Raw genomic sequence first — 20,918 nt, 5'->3', positions numbered from 1 at the left:
TTTAATTAAATAACTATAATTCCATTAACATTCTTGTTTTTATAGCATCCTCCTAGCAAAAAGATCTTGGAATAAAACAAGTACGCAGCTTCATGTAGGTCCCAAGAAAAGAGAAAACACCGATGAAAAATAAGAACAAGAAGGAACGAGAAGGAGGCGGCTTATGGCAAATTGAAAAGCAATTAAAATGAGTAAAAGACCGTCCTCCGGTTGATAAATCAATAGCACTCCGGAGACCTCTTCAGAGTCCGGATCCCAAGAACCGACTTCCCACACTCACACACACACAGCCACTCTTCACAACCAACCTCTTTACATTTTTTTCTAATAGAAATATCTTGAAGCGCTCTCACGTATTGAACATTATGAACTCCTCGGAAGATTTATAAAAGATTTATCATTGAACGATAATGGATTTATATAAAATGAGAGAAAATTATATTTATTTTAGAGTTGAATAGAATAAAATGTGAACCAAAACTTAAAGTTATTTTTCAAAACGTGATAAAACGTTTATACGTATTTTTGGTATCATTCGAATATGGGGATATCATCACTTTCTAGCAATAATCAATTTCTTTTATTAAGATTATTCATTCAAAATCGAATTCTCCATAATTATTGTTTAACCCTTTGTGTCCCGACGGTACTTTAAAGTACCGGTAATTTTAAACACTCATTTTAAACTGTAGTTATCTATTCGGCGCATTTAGAACTGTCTGTACTTTCTACTATACAAGTGTATACAAGAAATAATCTGTATAAAAAACGTCGCAATCCGCACTGTAGGATTTTTAGGTACACTTTAAACTTATTCATCCAGATGTGAGGTTAGAAGTTTAGTGAATTTTGTTGTTCAAGAAGGTATTTCTTTGATAAATTTAATGGTTATTAGGTGTGATTATTACAGATCATTTTAAAAAAGAAAACATTGAGCTTAAATTTAAAATAAGTCTCATTCCTTAATTTCAATAAACATGGTTTCTAAGAATTTTTAAATTAGCATCTTTTTTGACTCTTTTAAATGTAATTGTTGTTTCAACATTTTTTTTCTTAATATTTTTCCAATTCAACCCAACAATTATTATACATCATTTTAAAGAGAAAACTTTGAGCTTTAATTTAAAATAAGTTTCATTCCTTAACTTCAATAAATACAGCTTCCAGGAATTTTTAAAATAGCATCTTTTTTGACACTCTTAGGTTATACGAAAATGTAAGTTTTATTTCAACTTTTTTTTTCTCTATATTTTTCCAATCCAACCCAACAATTATTATACATCCTTTTAAAGAGAAAGCTTTGAGCTTTAATTTAAAATAAGTTTCATTCCTTAATTTCAATAAATACGGCTTCCAGGAATTTTTAAATTAGCATCTTTTTTGACATTTTTAGGTTATACGAAAATGTAGGTTTTGTTTCAACATTTTTTTTCTCAATATTTTTCCAATCCAACCCATCAATTATTATACATCATTTTAAAGAGAAAGCTTTGAGCTTTAATTTAGAATAAGTCTCATTCCTTAATTTCAATAAATACAGCTTCCAGGAATTTTTAAAATAGCATCTTTTTTGACACTCTTAGGTTATACGAAAATGTAAGTTTTATTTCAACTTTTTTTTTCTCTATATTTTTCCAATCCAACCCAACAATTATTATACATCATTTTAAAGAGAAAGCTTTGAGCTTTAATTTAGAATAAGTCTCATTCCTTAATTTCAATAAATACAGCTTCCAGGAATTTTTAAAATAGCATCTTTTTTGACACTCTTAGGTTATACGAAAATGTAAGTTTTATTTCAACTTTTTTTTTCTCTATATTTTTCCAATCCAACCCAACAATTATTATACATCATTTTAAAGAGAAAGCTTTGAGCTTTAATATAGAATAAGTCTCATTCCTAAATTTCAATAAATACGGCTTCCAGGAATTTTTAAATTAGCATCTTTTTTGACACTCTTAGGTTATACGAAAATGTAAGTTTTATTTCAACTTTTTTTTTCTCTATATTTTTCCAATCCAACCCAACAATTATTATACATCATTTTAAAGAGAAAGCTTTGAGCTTTAATTTAAAATAAGTTTCATTCCTTAATTTCAATAAATACGGCTTACAGGAATTTTTAAATTAGCATCTTTTTAACATTTTTAGGTTATTCGAAAATGTAAGTTTTGTTTCAAAATTTTTTTTCTTTATATTTTTCCAATCCAACCCAACAATTATTATACATCATTTTAAAGAGAAAGCTTTGAGCTTTAATTTAAAATAAGTTTCATTCCTTAACTTCAATAAATACAGCTTCCAGGAATTTTTAAAATATCATCTTTTTTGACACTCTTAGGTTATACGAAAATGTAAGTTTTATTTCAACTTTTTTTTTCTCAATATTTTTCCAATCCAACCCAACAATTATTATACATCATTTTAAAGAGAAAACTTTGAGCTTTAATTTAAAATAAGTTTCATTCCTTAACTTCAATAAATACAGCTTCCAGGAATTTTTAAAATAGCATCTTTTTTGACACTCTTAGGTTATACGAAAATGTAAGTTTTGTTTCAACATGTTTTTTGTCAATATTTTTTCAATCCAACCCAACAATTATTATACATCATTTTAAAGAGAAAGCTTTGAGCTTTAATTTAAAATAAGTTTCATTCCTTAACTTCAATAAATACAGCTTCCAGGAATTTTTAAAATAGCATCTTTTTTGACACTCTTAGGTTATACGAAAATGTAAGTTTTATTTCAACTTTTTTTTTCTCTATATTTTTCCAATCCAACCCAACAATTATTATACATCATTTTAAAGAGAAAGCTTTGAGCTTTAATATAGAATAAGTCTCATTCCTAAATTTCAATAAATACGGCTTCCAGAAATTTTTAAATTTGCATCTTTTTTGGCACTCTTAGGTTATACGAAAATGTAAGTTTTGTTTCAACATGTTTTTTGTCAATATTTTTCCAATCCAACCCAACAATTATTATACATCATTTTAAAGAGAAAACTTTGAGCTTTAATTTAAAATAAGTTTCATTCCTTAATTTCAATAAATACGGCTTACAGGAATTTTTAAATTAGCATCTTTTTAACATTTTTAGGTTATTCGAAAATGTAAGTTTTGTTTCAAAATTTTTTTTCTTTATATTTTTCCAATCCAACCCAACAATTATTATACATCATTTTAAAGAGAAAGCTTTGAGCTTTAATTTAAAATAAGTTTCATTCCTTAACTTCAATAAATACAGCTTCCAGGAATTTTTAAAATAGCATCTTTTTTGACACTCTTAGGTTATACGAAAATGTAAGTTTTATTTCAACTTTTTTTTTCTCTATATTTTTCCAATCCAACCCAACAATTATTATACATCATTTTAAAGAGAAAACTTTGAGCTTTAATTTAAAATAAGTTTCATTCCTTAACTTCAATAAATACAGCTTCCAGGAATTTTTAAAATAGCATCTTTTTTGACACTCTTAGGTTATACGAAAATGTAAGTTTTATTTCAACTTTTTTTTTCTCTATATTTTTCCAATCCAACCCAACAATTATTATACATCATTTTAAAGAGAGAGCTTTGAGCTTTAATATAGAATAAGTCTCATTCCTAAATTTCAATAAATACGGCTTCCAGAAATTTTTAAATTTGCATCTTTTTTGGCACTCTTAGGTTATACGAAAATGTAAGTTTTGTTTCAACATGTTTTTTGTCAATATTTTTTCAATCCAACCCAACAATTATTATACATCATTTTAAAGAGAAAACTTTGAGCTTTAATTTAAAATAAGTTTCATTCCTTAACTTCAATAAATACAGCTTCCAGGAATTTTTAAAATAGCATCTTTTTTGACACTCTTAGGTTATACGAAAAAGTAAGTTTTATTTCAACTTTTTTTTTCTCTATATTTTTCTAATCCAACCCAACAATTATTATACATCATTTTAAAGAGAAAACTTTGAGCTTTAATTTAAAATAAGTTTCATTCCTTAACTTCAATAAATACAGCTTTCAGGAATTTTTAAAATAGCATCTTTTTTAACACTCTTAGGTTATACGAAAATGTAAGTTTTATTTAAACTTTTTTTTTCTCTATATTTTCCCAATCTAACCCAACAATTATTATACATCATTTTAAAGAGAAAGCTTTGAGCTTTAATTTAAAATAAGTTTCATTCCTTAACTTCAATAAATACAGCTTCCAGGAATTTTTAAAATAGCATCTTTTTTGACACTCTTAGGTTATACGAAAATGTAAGTTTTGTTTCAACATGTTTTTTGTCAATATTTTTTCAATCCAACCCAACAATTATTATACATCATTTTAAAGAGAAAACTTTGAGCTTTAATTTAAAATAAGTCCCATTCCTTCATTTCAATAAATACAGCTTCCAGGAATTTTTAAAATAGCATCTTTTTTGATACTCTTAGGTTATACGAAAATGTAAGTTTTATTTCAACTTTTTTTTTCTCTATATTTTTCCAATCCAACCCAACAATTATTATACATCATTTTAAAGAGAAAGCTTTGAGCTTTAATTTAAAATAAGTTTCATTCCTTAATTTCAATAAATACGGCTTACAGGAATTTTTAAATTAGCATCTTTTTAACATTTTTAGGTTATTCGAAAATGTAAGTTTTGTTTCAACATTTTTCCAATCCAACCCAACAATTATTATACATTAAAGAGAAAGCCTTGAACTTTAATATAGAATAAGTCTGATTCTTAAATTTCAATAAATACGGCTTCCAGAAATTTTTAAATTTGCATCTTTTTTGGCACTCTTAGGTTATACGAAAATGTAAGTTTTGTTTCAACATGTTTTTTGTCAATATTTTTTCAATCCAACCCAACAATTATTATACATCATTTTAAAGAGAAAACTTTGAGCTTTAATTTAAAATAAGTTTCATTCCTTAACTTCAATAAATACAGCTTCCAGGAATTTTTAAAATAGCATCTTTTTTGACACTCTTAGGTTATACGAAAATGTAAGTTTTATTTCAACTTTTTTTTTCTCTATATTTTTCCAATCCAACCCAACAATTATTATACATCATTTTAAAGAGAAAGCTTTGAGCTTTAATTTAAAATAAGTTTCATTCCTTAACTTCAATAAATACAGCTTCCAGGAATTTTTAAAATAGCATCTTTTTTGACACTCTTAGGTTATACGAAAATGTAAGTTTTATTTCAACTTATTTTTTCTCTATATTTTTCCAATCCAACCCAACAATTATTATACATCATTTTAAAGAGAAAACTTTGAGCTTTAATTTAAAATAAGTTTCATTTCTTAACTTCAATAAATACAGCTTCCAGGAATTTTTAAAATAGCATCTTTTTTGACACTCTTAGGTTATACGAAAATGTAAGTTTTGTTTCAACATGTTTTTTGTCAATATTTTTTCAATCCAACCCAACAATTATTATACATCATTTTAAAAAGAAAGCTTTGAGTTTTAATTTAAAATAAGTTTCATTCCTCAATTTCAATAAATACGGCCTCCAGGAATTTTTAAATTAGCATCTTTTTTGACACTTTTAGGTTATTCGAAAATGTTAGTTTTAACCCAACACTCTTTTTCTCAATATTTTTTTAATTCAACCCATCGATTGTTATACATCGATTTAAACAGAAAGCTTCAAGCTTCAATTTAAAATAAGTTTTATTTCTTAATTTCAATAAACACGGTTTCCAGGAATTTTTGAATTAGCATCTTTTTTGACACTTAGACTATGCGAAAATAGGGGGATTGCATATTTTAGGCCTTTACTGAGTGTATTTTGATAGCGTTTTAATTCTGTCTGATTCTGTCACAAAGTTTCAAAATGTTTGACTTCTTGGGACACAAAGAGAGTTAATTTCAATAAGTAAACATTTCATTCACGAAATGTCCTAAATCTCACATAAAGATGTCTTTGTGGTCTTTTAGATTTCGCGACAGGTAAATGCAGATTAAAGTGAAAGCGGTTTCTGGTAACTGGTTTTGCCGTTTGGATAACAGCGTTCTAATGGTATCTAATATTTAAATAAAAATTCTTCTCCATTTCTGGTATTAGTTAACTTGGTCTTTAATGTCTTGAGATACGAGAGAAGAAATTTTAAAAGCTACCTGTGTACATACAAAGAACTCTATTTTTAACCTGTCCTCTTTGGAACAAAAAATTAAAAATCTTTGGACTCTGACGATAGTTTCAATCGTTTCGTTAACGGTTTTAAAGTGGATTTCCATATCTAGTTGTATAAAAGCGTGTATTAGCATGAAATGTCAAGGATTTTTCTTGATTTTTGGAAGTGGAATTAGAGAAAATGATCCGTAATTAAAAAAATAAAATGCGGTTTTTTCTAGACTGCTCTATTTAATGCTGGAGTTAAATTTGAGAACACTCCAGATCAGTGCCAAATGCTTTCAATCGTCCAACAATAGAATCAGAACAAAATGTTACTTTATTTATTTTAATGATTAGTATATAACATTTATATTTTCACCGATTTTAATCTATTTATATCAAACGTAAACGTTTACAGTGCATTCGCGACTTAAACTTCACTCGTTCTCTCTCTTTCAATTGAAATTCTTTATCAGTTTTAAACTGCACGTTCACGCATGTGCCACGTGAATGGCCTCAATGATCACGCACCGAATGTGTGTTCAGAATTCCAGACAACGACCGAAGACTGTGAATGGTCAGAAATATTCTTGTCCCATATTCTAGGTACATTTAGGAAGTTCATTCAGTAATAACGAATTAAATAAATAAAAGTGGATTGCAACACCTTTATTCAAAAACAAAAAGAAAAAAAAATAAAAATAGAGTAGGTACAATTAATGTAAGATTACTATATTTGCTCGCAAGCTATATTTATATGTACAAAATCATGCAAATAACAGGCATAAACGTAAAAATATTTAAAAAAGGCCTAAATTAATTAAATTAAAATAAAAATATAAACAAGGAACATACTGACATTTAAATCTACTTCTTTTTAATTCCTTAATTGTAACTTAATATTTTCTATTTACATACAAAAACGATACTTTAATAATACGTACTAGAAACACATAGTAAAAACTACAAAAAAATAATCGTATATAAACGTGTTATGTACAGCTCAGTCTTATACGTAATCAGCGATAGGATTATTAAAAAAAAATCTGTTTTAACACTTTATTCTTATAACAATTCTTTTGCGATTGCGCAAAACCTTTTAAAGGTATCGAAAATAGTGGTGCGCAAACTCGAAAGATGTTTCAAGAGTATGATTTTTTAAATATAGATTCTTCTTACCGTGTTGATATATTTTTTTATTACAAAAATAGTTCGCTATTTATCACAGATACGTTGTCACAAGCCAAAACAACATTCGCCAAATCGAATCGGTTGCAATGGAGGCACAGTTTGGCAACGTTGAATTCACGGTTAATGCGAGGTCAACTCAAGGTCGCACATCATTTCCTCTCAAGTGTTTTCGTAATCGTTTTCTTCTTTACCAATATGGGTGTGAATTATCTGCATAGGTCCAGGATGCAAATTGTGACCAAGAATCCATTTTCATGTAAAGTGAATCATAACTTTTCGATTTTTGAATTTGATCGTTATCAAAACTTTTTAAATTCAACAGTTGATTTTCACTTTTCGATTTGTGTAAGGTGTTGATTTTTTTAATCAAAACATAATTGTTATTACCGTTGTTATCCCAATACTCGTCGACATTGCATTTGAAGCAAACGCAAAATTCCAACCTTTTCGACTTTGGCGGTAAAGATAATTTAAACGAGAAGGTGTCGTAAAGAACGTAAGCTGCACTTGAAGTATTTGTTGAAGCGTTTGGTACAAATTTACAGTAAGTGTCTTGATGGGTTTCCCAATTATCCGATGTTGATCTAACAAAAACTTCTTTTTCAAAAGCTAAATTGCTTACTTTAACGGTTCCAATAACTGCATCTTCATTTTCTTTAATAATAACATTTTCCAAAGAAACCTTCTCTTCATCCAACTTCTTTCTAAATTCCACGTAATCGGAAGCCGGTTGCGAAAACGTCACTTCCCACGGTTCTTCTGGTGTTGGAAATTCTTCCGTATTTAAACCCCGAGTGACTTGGGCAAGAAAACGAAAACTCCATAATGGTGGTACATTTGAAGGTTCCGTCATTATCCTGACTTGTGTTAAAGGCCTACCGTGGTCATCCGCGAAGACAACTTTTTTCTTTAACCTGGTTGGACTTGGAAGATCATCTTCAGGCGGTGGACAATCATTCCCGTTTAATTCAGTTCTTATCACCAAACATGGACGGCGTGGTGTTGTTGTTGACGGCATTTTTGGTGACTTCTTTCCGGTTGTAAAATTACCTTTACAAGAAGTGGTCGGTTGGTAACCGTAGGAAGGATATTTTTTTAAACACCCTCCATAAACTGGTGGACTATGACTGACCAACATTTCGTAGTCGGTTGGCATAAAAATAGAACACATTTGTATATTATAGCTGAAATTAAAAATAAAATAATTAATACAAAAGAAAGATAAACGATTTTTTTATCAAATTACCAAAAAATCCAATTTAAATTTTACACATTCCTAATTAAAATGCTGTTGAATTTTCAACGTGGGTACCTCTAACGTGTAAGAAAGTTTGGTTCGATGGAGCTGAACGGTTTCGCGGACGAGATACGCACTGGTTCCTTGGTGTACGAACCGGGAGAATTTCTTCGAGGTGTCCCCGCCACTCGTCGATGAAGGCGTGGTCTGATAAGCCAGTTCGTTTGTAGCCGTCGTTATCACGAGTGTCAGTAAACCAGAAGGTGCCCGGGGCGTAATGCTCTCGACCACGCGAGGAAGACGTGATCGAGAGACTCTCACGAATCCTATATTCTTCTTAAGATAGATTAACAGAATTTTCTATTATAACGATATCAACTAACTCGAACAGCTTCATTATATCAAGAAAAATTTTTCGATAACACAAAAAGTATTTATTACAGAATATCATCATGAATCGAAATATTGAAACTAAATCCAAAATAAATTCTACAAATCAAAAGAAATCCAGGATATCATATCAACCCCAGAAATCCTAAGAAGTAACTGGAATTTCTTTGAAATCTTTATATACACCTGGAAATCCCTGAAAATCATCAAAACCTTTTTCCAATGAGATCACTTTTAGAAGGAGTTGGGTTGCTTTTAGCAACTAAAATCTATACAGGGTGTCTCACGTAACTGGTTCGTTAGAACTTTTTTAGGTTCGTACAGTTTTGAAATTTTGGTAGTATGGGTTGTTCAGTCGGAACTTTCGATCTAAAATATTTTCAAGATGGCTGCCACTTCCGGTCTACCGGAAGTAGACCATAACTTCGTTATTTTAAATGGAATGCTCTAGTTTTTATTACACCTTTTAATTGTACACAAAAAAATATGTTGACTTTCATAAAAGTTATTGGTACCTAGCGTTTTTCGTTTTCGAGTTATTTTGATTTTAAGGTTTTTTTGGCAAATTTCACCATGCTCTTTAAAATCCTATATTCCAGCCAACGTTCATTCAAATAAGCTCTAAATTGGCATGATTACTCTTCAGATGCTCTCAAATAGATTGTCATATCTTGTATCAGAGTATCTTATACAGGCTGGTCAAAAATTGAATTACCGTTTCTCTGTATTCAATGGGGAGAAAGTCGAAAATTTTAAATGGAACGCCCCATATTTTATTAACCTAGATGAAAGGAAATTTAATTCTCTACAATTTATCTATAAACATTACTATACCTATCTATTGTAGTTTCTCTCATATTCGTAAATTTATCAAAACATGCAGGAAATGCAGGAAACCGTTTGTATTTTTATTAGAAGGCCAAGACATTTGGACAGTTTTTTGTTTAATTTATTTCTATTATTATTTGTACTATTAATTACGATTGATAATCTTTTAGTTTACTAGCTTTTACTTACCAAAAATAATAAACAGAAGATCAAATAAATGAAACTATTAAAACAAAAAGTTAATGACAAAAATTAGATTTGCATGAATTTGGTCTGTTAGGCATCTCTCATTAGTGTTCGACACGTCCTGTCCAAAAGTTTATTACATTCGCCATCAATACAAAATAAATTTCAAATATCGGCGTTGAAATAATTTATCATGATGTTCAATGACTTACACCCGTCGTCAAATGTAACTGATGACTCAAATGACAACAATAATACAAACATGGACCAAAAACTGTCAAAATTCCATAGCTTTCTAATAAAAAAACCTGCATTTCGTGCATGTTTTAATAAATTTCGCAATATGAGGCAAACTGCAATAAATAGGTATGGGAATGTTTATAGAGAATTTGTAGAGAATTAAATTCTCTTTCTGATAGGCTAAAAAAATATGGGGCGTTCCATTTAAAATTTTCGACTTTCCCAGCATTGAATATGGAGAAACAGTAATTCAATTTTTGACCACTCTGTATAAGATACTCCGATACAACAAATGACAATCTATTTGACAACATCTGAAGAGTAATCGTGCCAACGTAGATATTTTTTGAATGAACGTTGGCTGAGATATGGAGTTTTAAAGAGTATGTTGAACTTTTCCAAAAAAAAGCTTAAAACCAAAATAACTCGAAAACGAAAAACGCTAGGTACCAATAACTTTTATCAAAGTCAACCTATTTTTTTACATACAATTAAACGGTGTAATAAAAAGTATAGCATTCCATTTAAAATAGCGAAGTTATGGCCTACTTCCGGTAGACCGGAAGTGGCGGCCATCTTGAAAATATTTTAGATCGAAAGTTCCGCATGAGCAACCCATGCTACCAAAATTTCAAATCTCTACGAATAGTGGAACCTGAAAAAGTTCTAACGAACCAGTTACGTGAGACACCCTGTATAGCAAAAGACACAAACGACATTTTTTATTTAAATAGATCAACCTGAATATCAAGTCAATGTTTATAATTGAAATGTTTAAATTTTAATTTATATATCTGTGAAGGTAAAATTTTTATGGTTTGTGTTGGTATTACCACGGGTTATAAACTTTAAACGTCATTATGACAGATTGATTTCAAAACTAACTTCACATCAATTTGACAGGTATAAAAAAATAAACAAATTGTTTAAATATAAATTATCATTTTCAACCTTAAAGTAATGTTTATTACTCTTCAATTCCATGTTAAGTGCTTTATTTTTGAGTTAACACAAAAACATTAAAATGATTTTAATCACTTAATAGCGAACAAATAAACAATTAGCGATTCTAATGATCATTTTATTTTTAGTTTATGCAATTTTATAACGGATATGTAATTAACACTTCTAAAATTAATATTTAACGATCGATTTCCTGCGACTTTGACACGACAAACTGAAGGTCGCGGTTTATTTACCGACTTTTAACTGGGACCCCTGATTTTATTTCTTGACGTAAAACGAAAATGTGGAGAATTACTAAATTAACACAAAATCATGATAAATTATTTTAATTAAATTGTATTGAAATCGACATTCACAAGGTTATTTATGCAATTGTAAAGGAGAATTAAAGGTGACATTCGCAATTTGAATAAATAAATAGAACCTTATTGTTAAGATGTGATTTTAAATATTGTTAAAGTTATGAAAGAAATCGCAATGAAAGTCGATTAATTCATTTAAAATGGCCATGATAGTGACCCTAAATGATTTTTGAAGTCATCTGGCTCAATTGAATCCAATAAAAAAAGTATAAAAATAGTTAATAGTCTTATGAGTTTCCAAATAAGTATTAAGACCTACGCATTTAATCTATTTCTGTTTAAATTTCTTTGGGATGTGTCCAATACATATACCGTTACTCCCTCGTGGATGAGTTAGTTATTTTTAACGATTTTCAATGATAAGGTTGGACGAATGATGAATGGTGCCAAAGTAAATCGAAAATTATTTATTGAATAATCTGTTTGACCTTTCGATATTCTTCCCTTGTTATCATGTTTACAACAGAGTGGTAATTAACAATTAAAATTCGCGGAGGCGCCGAGAGCGTTTCAACATTTTATCGGTTTAAATTAACCGAAGAAATATGTAAAAAAGGTCAACTTTAAGCAAAGATTCAAATAAATTTAGATCAAGATTACTTTATTACAAAAATTTTTTCGTCTAATAATTTTGTTCATGTTAAAAGGTCAAAATAGAAACATGCGTTGATCACGCATGATTCTCAAAATAACATTTATTTTTATCTAAAATTTTCAGATGTGCATTCTTTTCCGATTATTTTTTTAACTAATTCCCAAATCTTTTTAATCTTATCGTAGAAAAAGAATTCAATGTCAAACGTGTCGTTACAAAAATGTTTTATTAATAAATTATGCAATGATCTCTTATCATAATTTATTACGAATAAAACGAAATAAATGTTTAAAAAAGGGAACATGACCTGTACAAGATATGGAGATATACACAGAGAGAAAGAAATCTTTTTTTACCTCGAGCCAATTTTGAACATAAACAGGCCGAGAAAGATGTTCATGTTTACACGTACTGAAATAAATATCGGATTAAATCTTAAAAAAAGAAATGACCCAAAGACAACGTCGCAAAACGCAAGAGGTCAAGACGACAACGAGATATTAAAGTGCATAATCCGAGGTACGAAGACTAATTTGGATAAAAATTATCCTGTTTATTTTATAAAAGTTATCAAAAAAAAAAAACAACAAAACTTTTATTTCAATTTCATAATCAAAATAAAATTGCATTAAAAAATTACTAAAATGACAACATAATCATTTTTAATCTTAACCGATCTCAATTCTAAATTTAACACATCTTACCTAAGCTGGTTTTTCTTATCTTGATTTTATAACCACCACTGAATAAACCAAATAAGTACTATTACTTTTGTACTAAAATGGTTCTTAGCGGTTTACCATTTAATAAACATCCTTTCAAGTCATGTAATTTTTTTCTCCCTTTAAACAAAAGACGAAAGGTACCGCAATCGTGTCGGAACGACAATGGCATAATAATTCAACCGAGACCCCATCACCCATCTCAAAGTTTATGACCTCTTTAAACTTTTAATCTTTTAACGTTTAACAGAGACCATTTCAAACCAGTAATTCTGAGAACGCAATTTTATATTATTTATATAAACATTGGTTGATAAATGTTGATAACACAAAATTTGGAAACCCCACTGAATGTTTATCATTAATCGTATGAATTGAATCAAGTTTTAATCTTGTCAAGGTGACTTTTTTTGAAAGAATTTTAATTATGCGGCTATTATATATTATGAGTTTGTCACCGATAAAAAAGATAGTAATCATTAGTGGTGGAACGGATATCCGGCAACTACTAACTCCAAAGTGTTAATAAAAGTGTCTTCTTTCCAATGAACCAATAACTTTTAGTTTTTGAGAAAATAATATTTCAAAATTCGCTATAAAATTAATTTTTTGAAGAATTCTTGTGGAAATATCGCCAACTATTAATTAAAGTATCCTCTTTTTAGAGTTAAGAGAAAATTCAGAAATGCACCAGAAATTATAACCATAATGGCCGGATAAAGCATATCCCAGTCGAAGGGGATGCCGAATATCCGGTGTCCGACTTTTTAAAAAATCACTATCCGTTCCATCCAGTGATGGGCGCTGGGTAAATACCCGGCGGGTAGGTATTTATAAAATGGGTACTTACCCCGGCTCAGGGTAAATACCCAAACAGTACAGGGTGGTTCAAATTCGATGTCCGAATAGGCTAACTTGGAAACTATAAGAGTTAGAAAAAAAGTAGCTGACATGTCATGATCTCGTTTTTCGAGAAACTGCTAATGCCGAAAACCTCATAGCGCTATCGTCTTTTGTTTTTCCCCTAGAGGCCAAAATTGAAAATATCGTAAAACCAATAAGTGCAATTATCTTGGTTATTATTATAGGTGGAGTATTATAACTACGACATTATATGGACACATTTTTACAGAGAATTTCAAAAAAAAATTTTTCGGTTTTAGATTTTGAGATATCATGAGAATCTTCGTTTTTTTAAATGGTAACAACCGCTGATTATTCGCTTATTAAATTCGTTATTTTTTTCTGATTACAAAAATATAGGGTTCGACAGGTCTATTTCTTATTGTTTTAGAATAAAGCTAAAAATAAACTTTTTTATAAAATTTCCATCTAGTGTCGTCGAGGAAATTAAATTTACAGTTTCCTGTAAGTTACAGGGCGGTAGGTAAAATCTAAAAAGTTAACAATTAAATACGAAGATAACTTCTGGTATTTAAAAACAAATTATTTTTTAATATGTAACATTCTAACATGTCAAACTTTTCAAAATTTTCGTAATTGATCTTAAAAACAGGATTTTTAAAGTGACACTTCAGAAAAATTTTTAATACAAATGTTTATTTGAATTAAAAAAAAAACATATGCCATCTATCGATAATTTATTAAGTCATTTAAAAATAATATTAAATCGTAATAAAAAATGTGAAATAATGCAATCTATTCCAACTTTTGTGTAAAACATATATAAATTAAACAGTTCAACAAATATATTTGTTTCAAATATCAGAAATATGTTTTTTTAATTTTTAGTTATAGAACAGTAATTTACAGGAAACTGTAAATTTAATTTCTTGGACGACACTAAAAGAAAAGTTTATTTTTAGTTTTATTCTAAAACAATAAGAAATAGACCTGTCAAACCCTATATTTTTGTAATCAGAAAAAAATAACGAATTTATTAAACGAATAATCAGTGGTTGTTTCCATTAAAAAAAACGAAATTTGTGATAATATCTCAAAATCTAAACCCGAACAATTTTTTTTGACTACGTCATCAAATTCTCTGTAAAAAAGTGTCCATATAATGTCGTAGTTATAATACTCCACCTATAATAATAACCAAAATAATTACATTTGCAGGTTTTACGATATTTTCACTTTTGGCCTCTAGCGGAAAAACAAAAGACGATAGCACTATGAGGTTTTCGGCATTAGCAGTTTCTCGAAAAACGAGATCATGACATGTCAGCTACTTTTCTTCTAACTCTTATAGTTTTCGAGTTAGCCTATTCGGACATAGAATTTGAACCACCCTGTACATATAAAAGTGATTCAAGTAAAAATATAACAGATTCGGACAAAAATGTAGAGGAACATGATGAAATGAGCGTTGAAGACGAGGAATTGTCAACGATCGAAGACGTATTATTATCAGGTAACCACTGCTCATTCTACATTCTTGCGACGATGATCCGCCCAGTTCCACTTGAGCTTTGCCACAATGTTGACCGCATCATTTACGCCAGTTCTTCGTAGGTCTTCATTTCGTATGTGGTTACACCCAGCATCGACCTCTCCATCTTTCTTTGCGTTACTTTGAGCCTCCTGGTAATGGCCACCGTTAATGTTAACGCATTGATTGAAAACCTTTCTTTTCAAATATACAGGAATATCGCTCATGAAGATGTCTCTAAGTTTCCTGATGAACCTCATGGACAAGATATATGGCTGCGATGCGAACCAACAGAGATGAGTACTTTAAGAACAATAGTGGAAAAGACAAGAAGAGATAGAGTAAGGAACAAAATTGTAAAAGAATTTTGTGGACTCGGAGATCTCATGAGATTTGCTAGGGGAAAAATAAAAAAATTTAATGAATACTTCCAAAGAATGGAAGAAACCTGGCAGATTAAGACAGCAAGAGACCAAAGATTAGCTAAGAGATCCCAGGAGACCAAGAAGTTGGATTTCCAGCTCTAATGAAACACCATGAATGATGCGTAAAAAACAGGTTACAACCTGAATAAAAGAAGAAGAATAATAAGATCTTAAACGAACTACTTAATTTTCAATTGGAAATCAACAATCTCATGGATTTGATGGAAGTGCAATATGACTAGAAAAGAATCAAACAACAAGAATTAATGAAGCACAAAAACTGAATTTAGTCATTAATATTAGACTGATACTCAATTTAGGACATTCAAAGTTGTTTTTCAAGCATTAAAGAAATCGTTAAATATTTTCGAAGAGTATTACGTAAAGGAATATATGTACACTTAAAGCTAATAACACCAGGAATGTGTATAAATTTGTTAGACAGTTAAGACAAAGGCACAAATCGCACGTAGCTCTATGCTGAGAACCGCCAAAGAAAGGATAGTGTCATGGAACCTATATCAATTAGTGAGGTTCAAAACGCAATCACTGCGTCAAAACATGGAAAGGCATCAGGGATTAATGACATACCATCGAAAGTATTCAAGATAGAAGTATTCATTATCACCAATATTGATGTTAGAGCTTGGAACAAGATTTGTCCTAAATTTTGTTGATATTTAGCCCGACTCAGTTGCATACTTCAGCATCAGTTTCATCTCTCCAAGACTATCCGAAATAAGGACTATATCGCCCGCGTAGCGCAAATTACTTAGGTATTGCCATCAATGTTTATACCTTTTTGGGTCCAATCCAGTTGTTTAAATGCACTCTCCAGGACTGTGATGAACAATTTGGGTTCAACATAATCTTACCCCACGCCCAATGAGTATTCGGTCAGTACTTTCATGCAATTTTACCGTCATTGTAGGAATCCTTTAAATGTAATAAATAAGTTTGGTGTATCGATAATGGACTCTGCATTCTTGAAGTACAGGGTGGTTCAAATTCGATGTCCGAATAGGCTAACTCGAAAACTATAAGAGTTAGAAGAAAAGTAGCTGACATGTCATGATCTCGTTTTTCGAGAAACTGCTAATGCCGAAAACCTCATAGGGCTATCGTCTTTTGTTTTTCCGCTAGAGGCCAAAATTGAAAATATCGTGAAACCCGCAAATGTAATTATTTTGGTTATTATTATAGGTGGAGTATTATAACTAAGACATTATATGGACACTTTTTTACAGAGAATTTGATGACGTAGTCAAAAAAATTTTGTCGGTTTTAGATTTTGAGATATTATCACAATTTTCGTTTTTTTAAATGGAAACAACCACTGATTATTCGCTTAATAAATTCGTTATTTTTTTCTGATTACAAAAATATAGGGTTTGACAGGTCTATTTCTTATTGTTTTAGAATAAAACTAAAAATAAACTTTTCTTTTAGTGTCGTCGAAGAAATAAAATTTACAGTTTCCTGTAAATTACGGTTCTGTAACTAAAAATTAAAAAAACATATTTCTGATATTTGAAACAAATATATTTGTTGAACTGTTTAATTTATATATGTTTTACACAAAAGTTGGAATAGATTGACATTATTTCACATTCTTTATTACGATTTAATATTATTTTTAAATGACTTAATAAATTATCGATAGATGGCGCTCATGTTTTTTTTTTAAATTCAAATAAACATAGCAACATTTGTTTGTATTCAAAAATTTTCTGAAGTGTCACTTTAAAAATCCTGTTTTTAAGATCAATTACGAAAATTTTGAAAAGTTTGACATGTTAGAATGTTACATATTAAAAAATTATTTGTTTTTAAATACCAGAAGTTATCTTTGTATTTAATTGTTAACTTTTTAGATTTTACCTACCGCCCCGTAACTTACAGGAAACTGTAAATTTAATTTCCTCGACGACACTAGATGGAAATTCTATAAAAAATGTTTATTTTTAGCTTTATTCTAAAACAATAAGAAATAGACCCGTCGAACCCTATATTTTTGTTATCCGAAAAAAATAACTAATTTAATAAGCGAATAATCAGTGGTTGTTTCCATTTAAAAAAACGAAAATTCTCATGATATCTCAAATTCTAAAACCGAAAAATTTTTTTTTACTATGTCATGAAATTCTCTGTAAAAAAGTGTCCATATAATGTCGTAGTTATAATACTCCACCTATAATAATAACCAAGATAATTGCACTTATTGGTTTTACGATATTTTCAATTTTGGCCTCTAGGGGAAAAACAAAAGACGATAGCGCTATGAGGTTTTCGGCATTAGCAGTTTCTCGAAAAACGAGATCATGACATGTAAGCTACTTTTTTTCTAACTCTTATAGTTTCCGAGTTAGCCTATTCGGACATCGAATTTGAACCACCCTGTACTTGCAAAACTGCCATCAACTCAATTTAAATCAAATTTTATAAATACCCATCTTGGGTAAATACCTCCGGGTATATATCCAGGGAATTTTCCCTTGAAAATAAATACAACACCGGTTCCATCACTAGTTGTGATGTATTCACTTTTGAATACAGCAGGTATAAATTCCACATAATCCTGCTGTATTTCTTTAATACAACATATCGTATATATATAGCCTTGCTGTGACTCGGCATTTCTCGAAGTCTGGGCTACCAAATGGTCGGGTTCAACAAAACTTGATTTTTAAAATTTATTAGCATCAATTTGATATATAAGACAATATCTCAATACGTAAAAATAAGTAACCGCTGATTTTTTACAGATTATGTCACCGATAAAATGATAGTAATCATCAATCATATCAAATAAGTTACACACAGATAACTCCGATAATTTAAAAACATATTCACCACAACATACATTTTTACTACAATCCCAGTATTATAATTAAGTACAACGTTGATATACGTTCACGAATGCAACCTGTTTTTGCTGGTTAATGTAAAAGTAATTGGAAAACGATTTGTAGTTGAAGAGTTTATGATAACCATGCGAAATTGCTGTCGACAATTTATCTCAGATTAAACTCGAAGAGTTTACCAGATGGTTCGGTTGGGATGCACGCAAGTAACAAGAACATGTAAATAAGAAAATATTGGGAAAAAAGGTTAACAAGAGTACTTATAATATCTTATCTCGTAGAGGAAACTCTGGTAGACTCGAGAGAGACGTTCGATAACATCTGGAAGAAATCTCGACACAGCTTGATTCACTACTTTTATTCGCACACGAAGAGATAAGTTTGTCGATAAAGTTTATCTCGGTTGTTAATGTCATGTAAATAAAAGATTATTAAGGTTTAATTGTGTTTGAATTAGAAACTATTCTAAAATATAAATAAATAATTGAGTCCAATTATTATATTATCGAAACATTATGTTTATCTAATAAAAGTGTTCAGTAATCCAACGTGTTGGTGATATTATAACGTTCTCATGTAAACAAAGCGATATTTTTAGTATCGCCTGATGGACGTTTGCATTTTTTGTTTTGTTCGTCCTCTGAGAATCCGGTTTTGTCCAGTATCGCGACAACAAATTAAATTTGCATTTTCGTTTCTGGCTGTTCTTAATATAGTTTTTGATAGACTGATTTTTAACACCATAATTGACCCGAGAATTGAATAAGATTGAAAAAAATTGATGGTCATCACGTGAAAGAATCGTTATTGAAATAAGTATTTCCTTAGAAGATAACGATTAAACATTTTTTTATTAAAACGATTTAGTTATTATCGTAATATAAACATTTGTGTTGTGTAATTTGTAAATTAAAGTAATAAAAAACATAAAAAAAAGTTTTCCATCGGGGGTCGTTCTATACGATTAAACTTTGAAAAATACGACGGCGCAACGAGACAAAGCACATTATCACAGATTTAATTAATGCCAATAAGCTCTCCATCGGTCGTGAGTGCCCTTTCACCTGACCTCTTGGCAATTCCGCATGTTAGCGTCCACAAACAGTGTCAGACATCGGCATGTTCGTTGTAAGAGATTTTGAAATGTGTGATAGAGAGAAAATCGGAAGACTTTTTATCGGAATGTCACCACATAATTTCAGATAAACAAATCAATATTAAGTGACTTTTTAGATATAATCCGGACTTATTAATACCTTATTACTCATTAACTAGATTTTACATAAGATTGCGGTTAAAACGCCGTATATGTAAATGATACGTAATTGACCTTTGTGGCTGGCGTTTATATAAATAAATAAACTAAAGTTGGTTTGCGGTTGTCTGTGGTTAAGATCGACGCTTTTTATTTCGGATTTTCTTCCATCGTCGATATAACTTCACTAAATCGAGTCGGCTTTTAGTAAACGGTAACAGTAGTAAATCACAGGGACAACATTCTAGGCACGTAGGCGCTGTTTGATGCATATCTCTGTCAGTCTAATACCATTGAGTCCAGTACATATGAATGAACTACATAAACTGGGAGTGTTGCCTTATTCGAAGAACGTCGGCAAAATAAAGTCAACTGCAAAACTGGCTTTGTTAAGTCTCTCCAGGAAGAAGTGGGTTGGACTTACGACTTTCAGAGAAATCTACATCTTAAAAGCATGTGGGGATAAAGAATTTATCTAAAACGTTTTAAATAAATCTTAAAATTTTAATTTATTTTCCTCGAATTAAGAATTAGACTTTTTATTATGACAAAAACTAAATTCATAATATAATTATCACTCGCCGTCCTCGACGAGATGAAATCCCGTCATGCTGGTACCACGTATTTTGCATCAGGTAGAGTGGAATATCATCCAGAATATCAAAATAATATGATGCTCTCTTTAAATATATTTACAAACGAGCTACCACAAATCTAGTTCTTGGTCTAGTGCTGCATAACAGTTAAAACTAGAACTAACACTAGACCTAAAACTATCAACATTCATAAATCTAACGATTAACTTTTGACCTAGCTAAGATATAAAAATAGACCTTTAATTAATAATTAAGATATAGCTGGCAGTAAATCATCGTTTTCCGCTCTTACAAATGCCATACGTAGTTCACAAACCGCTAGAGAGTAATGTATGTTAGAAAGAAATAGCATTAGTTTAATATGTCTGCTGTACAGGGTGGTTCAAATTCGATGTCCGAATAGACTAACTCGGAAACTATAAGACTTAGAAAAAAAGTAGCTTACATGTCATGATCTCGTTTTTCGAGAAACTGCTAATGCCGAAAACCTCATAGCGCTATCGTCTTTTGTTTTTCCCCTAGAGGCCAAAATTGAAAATATCGTAAAACC

The 20,918-nt window shown here is 30.1% G+C and overlaps 1 protein-coding gene across 1 annotated transcript; it reads right to left on the bottom strand.

Annotated features, from left to right (window-relative positions):
- Positions 1 to 6,770: 6,770 nt before the first annotated feature.
- LOC111423148 (Glycogen binding subunit 70E) lies at positions 6,771 to 8,700 on the bottom strand. The gene is made up of 2 exons (XM_023056397.2): positions 8,554 to 8,700; positions 6,771 to 8,491 (listed from the first exon to the last, which is right to left on the bottom strand). Exon 2 carries the CDS (start codon positions 8,476 to 8,478, stop codon positions 7,495 to 7,497), a length of 984 nt encoding a protein of 327 aa, XP_022912165.1. The 5' UTR covers positions 8,479 to 8,491; positions 8,554 to 8,700; the 3' UTR covers positions 6,771 to 7,494.
- Between the last annotated feature and the right edge of the window lie 12,218 nt (positions 8,701 to 20,918).

Source organism: Onthophagus taurus, chromosome 10, assembly GCF_036711975.1.
Source record: "Onthophagus taurus isolate NC chromosome 10, IU_Otau_3.0, whole genome shotgun sequence".
NCBI classification, from domain to species: domain Eukaryota; kingdom Metazoa; phylum Arthropoda; class Insecta; order Coleoptera; family Scarabaeidae; genus Onthophagus; species Onthophagus taurus.
This window is presented reverse-complemented; position numbering and strand designations above follow the sequence as displayed.

Bases quoted from the DNA above. Each gene is read 5' to 3' on its own strand.
- LOC111423148 (XM_023056397.2), bottom strand. From the start codon at position 8,478: ATGTGTTCTATTTTTATGCCAACCGACTACGAAATGTTGGTCAGTCAT.